The 12,671-nt window shown below is 38.9% G+C and overlaps 1 protein-coding gene across 1 annotated transcript in view; it reads left to right on the top strand.

The window, feature by feature from the left end:
• Positions 1 to 12,671, top strand: part of LOC114308918 (K(+) efflux antiporter 2, chloroplastic-like) — a 37,309-nt gene that overhangs the window by 11,555 nt on the left and 13,083 nt on the right. The window contains exons 5-7 of the mRNA XM_082913398.1: positions 234 to 375; positions 840 to 890; positions 1,049 to 1,087. Of these exons, the coding sequence (XP_082769524.1) occupies positions 234 to 375; positions 840 to 890; positions 1,049 to 1,087 (232 nt within the window). The remainder of the gene's footprint in view (positions 1 to 233; positions 376 to 839; positions 891 to 1,048; positions 1,088 to 12,671) is intronic.

Below are 12,671 nucleotides of genomic sequence, written 5' to 3'. Positions count from 1 at the left end.
AAAGTTTAGGAAAACCCATAGAAGTTCACAAAATCTTTATTTTAATTAATTTTAATTTTTTTTTGTGACTACAAATTCAATTACAGAAAGACGAACAGGAAGATGTTGTTTTACTTTGAGTTTTAAAGGTTTTTGCAATATCCCACAGGCTTATTTTTGGAAAATGTTTAGATTTAAATTCAATGATTGATCTTCTTGAAATTGCTTATGTTTCAAACTTGACTGCATTTCAGTGTCTGATCAAAGGAGGCCTCTTTTGTTCGACGAACCTCGCACTCCTGGTAACCCTTACAATTACTTGGACATCAATGAATCAGAATATGAATATCAAGTCATTTTGGGGATACCATCAAAAGAGTTTAGGCAGATTTTGAGGTACATAAGGGAGTTTGCGACGCTTGTAGGTAATTATCTATTTACATGCAGCGATTTGATCAATGTTTTGGTTTCAAGAGATTAAATGAAGAAACACTGATAGGTGTTGTGCTATGGGCACATTGAGTTTGTTTGGTTTGCTTTTAAACTTTTTGAAACTTAATGTGAGAAGTTTCCTTGTTTCGTTCGAAAATTAATATGCCCGTGGAGCGCCCATGCCCCAACAACCCTAAGAGCCACACATTCACGCTTGGGCGACCAATGGTTCATTTACACAGAAAACCCATCTAGTGCATTAACATTTTTTTTCCTTCAAAAAATACATAAATTCTGCTTGTATAGCATTACACTTTTTTATATACTTATTTTAGGAAGTTATTTTTTTCTTTTTCTTGGAATTTATAACATTAGTGTGGCCTTGCAGTCAATGTGATTGTAACTGATGCAGAAGTTTTGCCATTCAGATCAGGATCTGAAGACCTTATCCTTACAAAAGACTTAAGAAAATCATCAAAGTTCAGTCTCTCCTCTACTTTGTATTGTATTGCTGTTTTTGGAATGACTTTAGATTACATGTCGGGTAACTTTATAGAATTTTCATACAAAATGACCGAATAAGTTTTAACTCGGATGTTAATATTCACATATATATATATTGCTCTGTTTCTTGCAGGCCGGGTGTTTTGTGTGGGGGGTTGATTCAAGTAACCAGGTTAGCTTTTGAATGACTTTGTTCAACATGGATTCATTCATTGAAGCCTCAGGGCACTCTGCTTTTGTATGGATGTTTAGTCCCCTGATTTTCCTGGCATGCTCAATTGCCCAGTTGGACATCTTGGTAACGTCAAGTATTACTTTGATAAGAGATATGACCTTGGAATTCATTAGCGTCAAACACATGACAACCCACCTCCCCTGTTCAAAGATTGATAACTAGTTTCAAACACATGACAGTACCTTCCGTGTTTCCTAATTCAAATCTTGGCATGTGAAACAAAATGTCTAGCAAACCAAACCAAAATTTCTGACTCAGATTTTGTAATCATTGGTGTATATTTTGACCTTGTTATTGCGGGGCCACACTATGAGTAAATCCTAGTCTTTGATTACAAATTCTGGGCACTTTTTTGGGTTTTTAGAACTACTGGATATGACATGAATTGTCGCATATTTTCTCTATGTACGACTAAACAGTACATGACCAATACAATAGAAATGACGAATATATATTTTTTTTGGAGGAAATATAAGAACTTTAATAAATATTGAGATGTGTTGAAATATGCTTTATTTTGAGAATATTGAGATGTGTTGAAATTGAAATAGCAGAATTATATGGTATGATGTTGCAGGACATAGTTCACTTTCATTTTGTTAGTGGTGAAGCCTCATAGAGCTATTGTTTGATGTAGTTTATTAAGTAATGGACATCGTCCATTACAACTATGAAATGGAGAGGATCGTAATCCATATATATATATATATTTGTAGGTGTGCACACTGACATGAGTGTGCTTGAAATATGTAGTATGGATATACAGGCCATTACAAATAATCTAAGAGTAGTTACAAAATGGGAGAGAAGAATAGTATAGATGTATTAAAAAATGAAGAAGGATAATTAGGGGATGTAAAAATCATACCTGAAAAATAAGGTCAAGAAATAACTGTGTCTAGCACTAACAGTAGTGTCCATTCAAGTGTACTTGGTAAAAGAGATTTTGATAACAATCTGTGGGGTTATAATTCATGTAGGTCTTTGATTTGTAACTTTGTAAATGTCTTTAAGACATCAAGGGGAGTAGTTAGGTTGCGGTGTCAGGGCAACGATTCAATAGCTGCAATTGATGTAATGCTTGAAATGTAGAATTTGTTGAAAGCCATAATGAAGAATTAATCAATCCGGAGTTGAATAATGGTTCGGGGGAAGAAGTTGGGGAAGGAGAAGAGAAGAAGGGGCCGACTTTGGATGAATTGAGGGAGTTTTTGCAGAAGGCGCTTAAGGAATTGGAGGTTGCGCGACTTAACAGTGTTGTACAAATTGTGTAAATTAAATAAAATGAACAGATTCATAATTAATTAAATTTATATTACATAACAAGAAATCATGAATCTAAATCATGCTAGAGACTACAACTTGATAAATAGAAATATTTAACAAAATCAAAGACTTAAATAAGATAGTAAAGAAAACAAATGGAAGCCTATGTGATACCACAGTCTCCTTAAAACAGATTTGCCACCTCACCGTGGGTGTTGGAGGTATGTCGGCGTCTGTCTCTCAAGATACGACGGTTTAGAACCCGCTAACGCAGAAACACCTTCTGCTTAGCTCCGGCAAACTGACAATGGTAGTACTCTCTCACACACAGGAAGAATATATTATAGGAGCAGATTGACTATAATATGAGAGCAAAAATTTTTGTACTTCAACTAAAGAGGATGGTTTCCTTTTATACACAATGGGAAAAAGAGGAGGAGAGAACTTAGCTTATATTGTGATCATTTTCACAATGTTGAGCATGCCCTTATATAGGCATCTTTGGCAAGATATATGGTAAGGCCATGTGTACCTCACGGCTTCCAAAACCATGTGTCTGTCATGGTTAGGCCATGCGTGCCACATGGTTTCCAACATTAGGCCACACCATGTGTACCACATGGTTTCAGCATTAGGCCATTCATCCACACATCCACACCACATGTTATATGCACAATCATCATTCTCAATCTCTCATTCATTAGACCAACTTAATGAAACAAATTTTCATTCAATCCTCAAACCAAAAAATCATATTTTCCAATAATCCCCCACATGAATAAAAATTGACCGAATAAAGAGTAATGGGTAACGTTTAATAACAAAGACTCGGAGAGAGAGCACACAGACTAACCTTGCATCAGAAAAGGTAGCTGTTGGCCTTAAACCTTTCGTGGTGAATGCCTATCGGATTTACTGGCTGACTAGTGAACGTGATGTCTTGAACTGTTCTGTCATTTGTGTAAACCAAGACAATAGACCTCACATAGGAGTTACTCCAACCATTGTTCTTGTTCTCACTGGCGTGTCTAGTATGGCCCTAGAACACTAGCCTGGTTCAGTGAGTGTTTTTAAAGAATTGGCCTTGTCAATTCTTAAAGAAGCGGCCTCACTTTGCACTCACATAGGTGACCTACATAAGGTATCTCACTACACCACGATTGATTACTCACATTACTTAGGTCATTAAAAGCATTAACTTATCCTTCCACCCTCACAGGGAATTATTATATAAAGGAATGGGTAAGAGGATTTACCTCTTCAGTCACTCATCCGTTACACGCAATTAGGTTATCCCTTTGAATCTAGATCTTGGGATCTCTAGTTAGCTAGGTTAGGTTTTCCGTTCCGGTAACATTAACTGAAGGCCTTAATTCCATTCCCCTTGATAACGTTTCTACTAACTCTCGAGTTAACCTTTTGGTTAGCGGATCCGCAATGCTGTCTTTAGACTTTACATAGTCTAAAGAGACAACTCCATTAGAGAGTAGTTGTCGTATGGAATTATGTCTACGATGGATATGTCTAGACTTTCCATTATACATGTTACTCTGTGCCCGTTCAATCGCTGATTAGCTATCACAATGAATACAAATAACAGGCACAGGTTTTGGTCAACGTGGAATATCCTTCAACAAATTGGCAAAGCCATTCAGCTTCTTCAGTTGCTTTATCTAAAGTAATAAATTCAGATTCCATTGTTAATCTCGATATACACGTCTGTTTAGAAGATTTCCAAGACACGGCTGCCTTTCCAAGGGTAAACACAAAATCACTAGTAGATTTGGAGTCCTTTATATCAGATATCTAATTAGCATCACTATACCTTTCTAGTACCGCTGGGTATTTGGTATAATGCAGCCCATAATCTCGAGTGTAGCGTAGATAACCTATCACCCCATATAATGCCATTCCACTGAGTAGCATTAGGATTATTCGTGTATCTACTAAGCCTGCTAACAGAGTAGGTTATATCCGGCCTTGTACAGCTCATCAGATACATTAAACTTCTAATAACCCGAGAATATTCTAGTTGACAGACACTCTCATTTTTATTCTTGGTCAAATGTAGACTCAAGTCTACTGGTGTCTTAGACACACTCGTATCTGATTTACCTAATTTCGCAAGTATCTTCTTAACATAGTGAGATTGAAAAAGTACAATACCACAAGATGTCCTGGTAATCTTAATACCCAGAATCACATCTGTAAGACCCATATCTTTCATGTCAAACTTAGAGTTTAACAATCTTTTGGTAGTTTTAATCATCTCATCAATACTATCAATAATGAGTATGTCATCAACGTATGGACACAAAATGACATAACCTTTGTCAGTGTCTTTGACATATACGCACTTCCCATACTCATTGATCCTAAACCCATTTGACAACATAGCGTTGTTAAACTTCTCATGTCATTATTTAAAAGCTTGCTTTAAACCGTACAATGACTTGACAAGCTTATAGACTTTCTTATTTTGGCCTGGAGCTGAAAACCCCTCGGGTTGCTCCATGTAGATTTCTTCATTTAAATCTCCATTTAAGAAAATTTTCTTTACATCCATTTGATGTATCTCCAGATCATGTAAACGTGTTATCATAATCACCATGCGTATGGATATAATCTTTGTCACAGGTGAATACGTATCAAAGTAATCCAAGCTCGCTACTTGTATCCTTTGATAACTAGCTTAGTTTTATATTTATCAATTGACCCATTAGACTTCATCTTTCTTCTAAAAATCCACTTGCTCCCCAAGGCCTTACTGCTTGGGGGTAGATCAACCAACTCCCAGGTATGATTCTATAAGATGGAGTCAATTTCACTTTTAATCGCTTCTTTCTATAAAGGACTTTCAAGTGAAATTGCAGTTTCATGAAAAGTTTGAGATTCTCCTTCTAACTTATAAGTTAAGAAGTTCGGTGAAGTCCTTGCCCTCTTACTCCTTCTTGGCTCATCTATTTCTTCATCTTGATCACTATCACTAGGATCATCTTTAAGTTCCTTTTTAGTACTTTCATCCTCACCTCGGGTTCGGCAAGGAAACACGTCCTTGAAAGAGGACGCATTCTTTGACTCTATAATGGTATTCTTGTGTATATCTGAAACATCAGACTTGTGCACAAGAAACCTATATGCACTACTATTCTGTGTATAACCAATGAATATGCGATCCATTGTTTTCAGACCTATCCTAACCCGCTTGGGTGTGGGTATCGCCACTTTTGCAAGACAACCCCACATTTGTAGGAAATTATAAGAAGGTTTGCGGCCTTTCCACAATTCATACGGAGTTTTGTCTACTTTCTTCCGAGGTATTCTATTTAGAATGTAATTTATGGAGAGAATTGCTTCCCCCCCACAAGTCCTATGGCAACCCAGAGTTTATTAATATTGCATTTATCATTTCCTTCAATGTCCTATTTTTTTGCTCAGCAACACCATTGGACTGAGGGGAATAAGGCGCTGTAGTTTAGTGGATAATTCCAAATTGAGCACAAATCTCAATAAACGACGATTCATATTTTCCACCTCAATCACTTCTTAAACCTTTGATCTTTCGGTTTAGTTGATTCTCAACTTCATTATTAAAAAGAATAAATTTATCAATCGCCTCGTCTTTGCTTTTAAGCAAGTACATATAATAGAATTTAGTGCAATCATCAACAAAAGTGATGAAGTACTTGTTGCCACCATATGATTGTACGACTTTCAAGTCACACACATCACTGTGCACTAAATCTAAAGGCTCGATACTTCTTTCAATAGAGTGAAATGAAGTCCTAGTCAATTTTGTTTCTACACAAGTTTCACACTTGTGATTTGGATTAATCTTGAAAGATGGTATGCGATCTAATTTGATTAATCTACGCAAAGAATCAAAATTTACGTGACTAAGTTTACCATGCCACAATTCAAGGGACTCAAGTAAATAAGCAGAAGAGGAAGATTTCTCATTCATTTTTTTTTTGGGATAATAGTCATTACATTGAGCTTAAACATACTGCCCAACATATACCCCTTGCCTACATAGACTTCGCTCTTGGTCAACACGAACTTATCAGACTCAAACACCATGCGGAAGCCATGCTTGCTTAGGAGATCCCGAGACAAGGTTCTTATGAATGTCTGGCACAAATAGGACATCATTTGGAGTTAGTTCTTTTCCTGAAGTTAAGGCACCAAAACAGGTTTGGTCTAAACAAGTTACTTTGAAGTCAATAGTCTTACTATTAGGAAACACAGATCCAGTGTTCAATAATTTAATATTTGGAATTTCATATTATGGTCAGTAGTCTTGTCACTAGGAATCACTAATTTCTTAGCATGTGGTCACTAAACTTTTCACTACTAGGAATCACAATATCTTGGCGTGTGATCAGTAGTCACTCCACTATTAGGAATCACAATGTCTTGACATAGGATCAGTAGACTCTTTCATTGCTAGGAATCATCATGTCTTGACGTATGATCAGTAATCTGTTCACTGCTAGGAACCACAATTTCATAACTGTGTAGCCAGTGGTCTCCCTAAGAACCACCAGTTTTTTTCTGTCTCTGTGATCAATGATCTTGCACTCACTAGGAGCCACCAATTCAAGAATATATTCAGAATTATAAAAATTCAAAAAATACATTCACTCACCTTAACGGGTTGTCTCATTTTTGCTCTTAAGTAAAGTCACATAGCAATCATATATGCTAATCCAAGGATAGCATACTAATTGCCTCTGAGTAATTTAGAGATATTATCATGCAATCTTATGATTTCTTTTAATCACATTTGATCTCTCTAGATCTTCTTTTAAGAACTTCGCAAGGCTTAAGATTGTCAGGTGGAACAACATTTTCTGTTGTCACCTCTTGAAGCCAGTTCTGAAAAATCACAATAGAATTTCACTATTATGTTTTTTTCCCAGAAACTAAACTTAACACCAGAAAATTCCGAAATCTGAAATTTAATTTAGAACTGATCTCACCACTTACCCTAGAATTGAACATGGTCAGAAAAGTTTCCAGAAAGACTGGAAGGGTCACACTGGTCCCACTTAAGACCCAGTTAACCTTAGACAAGACTTTCAAGAGCATGTTGACTCCTAGTCCATGGGAAACAAATTTAGAATTAAGTTTTTCAAGGGATAAACTAGGTTAAAACAAACCAAGCTACAAAATTTACAAGCAATTAAAAAATTACTATCAGAATTACACCACTCATAAAAGTTAATCGGTACTTCCAGAACTGAGCTCATTATTTCTGTATAAAAATCAAAAATATTATATCTAATGATAAAAATTGGTTTATTTTCCCAAAACAAAACACTTTAGAAATAATAAGATTATAACTAAAGACTTTACCAATACTTGATTTTCTACCACTTTGGGAATAAATAGATTAAATCCAAAGACTTCCTTTAACCACAAAGGTTTGAAACCAAATCCATCTTAGTTGCCATTTCTAAATGTAAATCAGAAATACTCTTTAGCCAAGGCTAAACTTGAAGCTTGGATAACCAGCTTAGGGTATGATAGAATATCACCCCCTATTTATAAATGAAGATTAGGGTTTACAAGAAACACAATTACAAGATGATCCCTGAGGGCACAAAATGATTACAGACCCTAGTGTAACTTTCGGCTAATATAATATGCTAACACTTTCGGCTAATATAATATGCTAACACTCTCCCTCAAGCTGGTGCGAAGATATCTCTCATGCCCAGCTTGCCTAATATTTCATGAAATGGTTTATTCCCAATCCCCTTGGTAAGAATGTCAGCAAGTTGTTCACCAGACTGGACAAAAGGAGTACAAATGGTACCACTAGTGAGTTTCTCCTTAATGAAGTGGCGATCAATCTCAACATGTTTTGTCCTGTCATGTTGAACTGGATTGTGAGCGATGTTGATGGCGGCCTTATTGTCACAGTATAACCGCATGGAGTCTGTCTGATCAATACCTAAATCACTCAACAATAATTTGATCCATAAAAGTTCACACACACCTTGTGCCATAGCTCTAAACTCAGCTTCTGCACTTGACCTGGCAACCACATTCTGTTTCTTACTCCTCCAAGTAACTAGGTTGCCGCCAACAAATGTGCAATACCCTGAAGTTGATCTCCTATCAGTTACTGATCCAGCCCAGTCAGCATCTGTATAGGCTTCTACACGAAGATGATCATACTTTGAAAAATACAGACCCTTACCAGGAGCAAACTTCAAATACCTCAAGATTCTCATGACAGCCTCAAAGTGAATCTGATGAGGAGCATGCATAAACTGACTAACTACACTGACAGCAACAGCAATATCAGGACGGGAGTGAGATAGGTAAATGAGCTTACCCACTAATCGTTGATAGCTCCCCCTATCCACAACTTCTTCTTCTTCATCATCCCCCAATTTCTGATTGGGTTCCAGTGGGGTGGCATATGCCTTGCAGCCAAGCATCCCAGTTTCCTTCAACAGGTCAAGCACATATTTTCTTTGTGAGATAAATATCCCATCCTTAGAGCGAGCAACTTCAATTCCCAGAAAATACTTCAAGCTTCCCAAGTCTTTGATTTCAAACTCTTGAGCTAAATATTTCTTCAACAGAGGTATTTCCCCACTATCATTGCCTGTAAGAACTATGTCATCTACATAAACAATAAGTGTTGTAGTCTTACCGCGTGAGGAATGTTTCACAAACAATGTGTGATCTGCTTGACTTTGTTTGAAGCCATATTTAACCATAGCCTGAGTGAATCTCTCAAACCAAGCCCTTGGAGACTGTTTGAGACCATATAATGACTTCCGAAGTTTGCATACTTTGCCTTCTGTTTGATGATCCTCAAAACCCGGAGGAATGTCCATATATACTTCCTCTTCGAGGTCACCATGGAGAAAAACATTCTTGACATCAAACTGATAAAGCGGCCAATCTAGATTAGCTGCTAGAGAGAGAAGTACTCTGACTGAATTCATTTTAGCCACGGGTGCGAAGGTCTCCTGATAATCAATGCCATATGTCTGAGTAAACCCTTTTGCCACAAGTCTTGCCTTGTAACGCTCAATAGACCCATCTGCGTTGTGTTTCACAGTATATACCCATTTACATCCCACAGGTCGTTTGCCCGTAGGTAACTCAGTCAATTCCCAAGTGCCATTCTTCCTAAGTGCTTTCATTTCCTCAATCATGGCTAGTTTCCACTCAGAGGTAGCAAGAGCATCCTGAAAATGGTTAGGAATGTTAACAGAGGAAATATTGGACACAAACGCTCTATATGAGGATGACAAATGAGAGTATGATACAAACTGTGAGATAGGATGTTGAGCACAAGATCTCACACCCTTCCTCTTGGCAATAGGAACATCAAGATCAATGGACTCAAGAGATTCAAAGTTACCTAGACTCTTATCAGAAGCAGGAGATGGCAGTGGAGTAGCAGAGACGGTCCCGTGTATCCAGTTAACTTGTTTTCTGTCTATATCCCGGACATAAACATGCCCATCCGTATTCTTGGTGACAGTGGGTTCTATAGTCCCAGTAGAAGAGGGGGGTGCAAGAACAACTGGTTCCACCATAGGAAGCACAGTAGTAGAGGGTGGTGCAAGAACAACTGGTTCCACCATAGGGGGCACAGGACTCACGTCACACCAAGGCTCCCCCGGAAATGAGGACGGTGACACCGGAGAGGACAAGAAATAGGACTGGAACTCAAAGAAAGTGACATCCATGGACACAAACCACTTACGAGAAGAAGGGTGGTAACATTTATACCCCTTTTGAGTAGGAGAGTAGCCAAGGAAAACACACTTGAGGGAGCGAGGGTCCAACTTACCACGAGAGGGAGAGTGATCATGGACAAAACAGACACAACCAAATATTTTGGGAGGAATAGAAAACAAGGACGGAGAACCGAGGAGGACGTGAAGTGGAGCCTGTTTGTTCAAGACCTGGGTAGGGAGACGATTAATAAGATGGGTAGCGGTGAGAACAGCGTCGCCCCAATAGGGCCGAGGCACATGCATAAAAAAACACATGCACCGAGCCATGTCAAGAAGATGCCGATTCTTGCATTCGGCCACCCCATTTTGTTGAGGGGTATTGGTGCAAGAGGTCTGATGGATAATGCCATGAGTAGAGAAATATTGTCCTAACCCAGAAGCTATGTATTCCCCGCCATTATCAGAACGAAATATTTTGATAGTGGCCCCAAACTGAGTACAAATCATCTTATGAAAAGTGCGAAACACAGAGAAAACCTCACTCTTATCTTTCATGAGATACACCCAAGTAGCACGAGAAAAATCATCAATAAATGTAACAAACCAGCGATGACCTTTCACAGACAGAACACGAGAGGGACCCCAAACATCAGAATGTATTAATGAAAAAGGAACGAAGCTTTTATTCAAACTGGGAGCAAAAGAAGCTCTATGTTGTTTTCCAAGTTGACAAGACTCACAAAGAAAGTCAGACACATGATGATTTGCGAAACTAGAAGGAAATAAATGCTTAAGTAAATGAAATGAGGGATGCCCAAGACGCCGATGCCACAGCCATAAATCAGCGGGGGTAGTAGAAGACGTGGTGGAAGAATAAGCAAGTTTGTCTGGTTGATCTAGGAAGTAGAGACCATTTTCTGCACTACCACTGCCAATCGTCCTCCCCGTGACAAGGTCCTAAAAAAGACAATGATCAGGAAAAAACGTCACACTACAATTCAAATCCTGGGTAAGACGACTTAAGGATAACAGATTAACAGAAAACTTAGGAACATGGAGAACAGAAGATAGATGTATGGTAGGAGTGACTTGGACTAAACCTTTTCCAGAAATGGAAGAAACAGTACCATCGGCAATCCTAACTTTGTCCTGACCTGAAGAGGGCTTATAGACAGAGAAAAGATCAGAAGAGCCAGACATATGATCGGAGGCACCAGAATCAATAATCCAAGGCAAAGATGTATGACACAGGAAAGCACAAGGAGAAGATGCTAAGTTACCTGAGCGGGCAAAGGACGAGGAAGCGGTACTGAGAGCAGTAGAAGATCGGCGGTCCAACAATTGGCGCAAAGTATCCTCCAGCTCAGTATCAGAAGCTTGGGTAACAGAAGTAGAATTAGAATCAAGGGTATCAACGGCACTAGACTGATGAGCCCGGGAATAGGAACCACGTCCTCTAGATGGGCCTGACCGACTTCCTCGAGAACCAGACCGATCACCTCGACCCCCGGATGGAGTCCCATGAAGCTTCCAACACGTCTCACGAGTATGCCGCGGCTTCTTGCAATAATCACAGAAGACAGACTCCTTAGCAACAGACGGAGGAGGCAGGCTGAGGCCATCTCGAGGAGTAGATAGTAATGCGGAACGGTCAGTAGAGACAGGGGACATCATAGCAGATCGGCGACTCTCCTCATTTTGTACATAGGCAAATGCCTCCTGAAGTGAAAGAAGAGTGTCCATACTCAGAACTTGACCCCTAACTGGATCATACTCCCCATTTAGGCCGGCCAAAAATTTAAAGACCCGTTCCCGTGCGATGAACTTCTTGTACCCGACAGAATCAGTAGGGCAAACGGGTTTATAGTCTTCCAGGTAGTCAAGGCGTTTCCAGCCGTTGGTGAGGAAAGTGAAGTACTGAAGAACAGTCTGCTCCCCCTGAAGTGAGCTCTCAATAGAGCGGCGCAACTCAAATGCCTGTGAAAAATTCCCTTTGCGGGAATAGGTAACAGCCACAGCCTCCCAAACGTCCTGGGCAGTCTCCATAGACAAGTAGCTCTCACCAAGTTCTGGAACCATCGAATGGATAAGCCAACTCATAATCAAAGAGTTGGTAATCTCCCATTGGTCATAACCTGAGTCAGTGGTACTAGGTGCCTGTATCCTGCCATCAACATACCCCATCTTCCCTCTGCTCTTCAAGAACATAGTCAAACTTTGAGACCATGCGAGGTAGTTCTGACCATTAAATAGAGAGGTGGTGATTTTCAGACTAGGGTTGGGGTTCTCAGTCATGGTAGTAGGTAGAATGGGACTCACTCTTTGGTGTTTGAGAAGAAGGGGACACACTGGTGGAATTTGTCATGAATACAATACTACCGAACCCGCAATAAAACTAGTGGCAATCACAAACCCAGAAGGTAGATAACAGGCACAATGATCACTATAAAGACATTAAGAAACCATTTTGTTTGTTTGTTTGTTTGTTTTTTTTTTTTTTTTTTTTGTTTCCTTTTTTTTTTTCTTTTCTTTTTTTTTTTTTT

This window comes from Camellia sinensis, chromosome 2 (genome assembly GCF_055761805.1).
Source record: "Camellia sinensis isolate YWXY chromosome 2, ASM5576180v1, whole genome shotgun sequence".
In the NCBI taxonomy this organism is placed as follows: Eukaryota; Viridiplantae; Streptophyta; class Magnoliopsida; order Ericales; family Theaceae; genus Camellia; species Camellia sinensis.
This window is presented reverse-complemented; position numbering and strand designations above follow the sequence as displayed.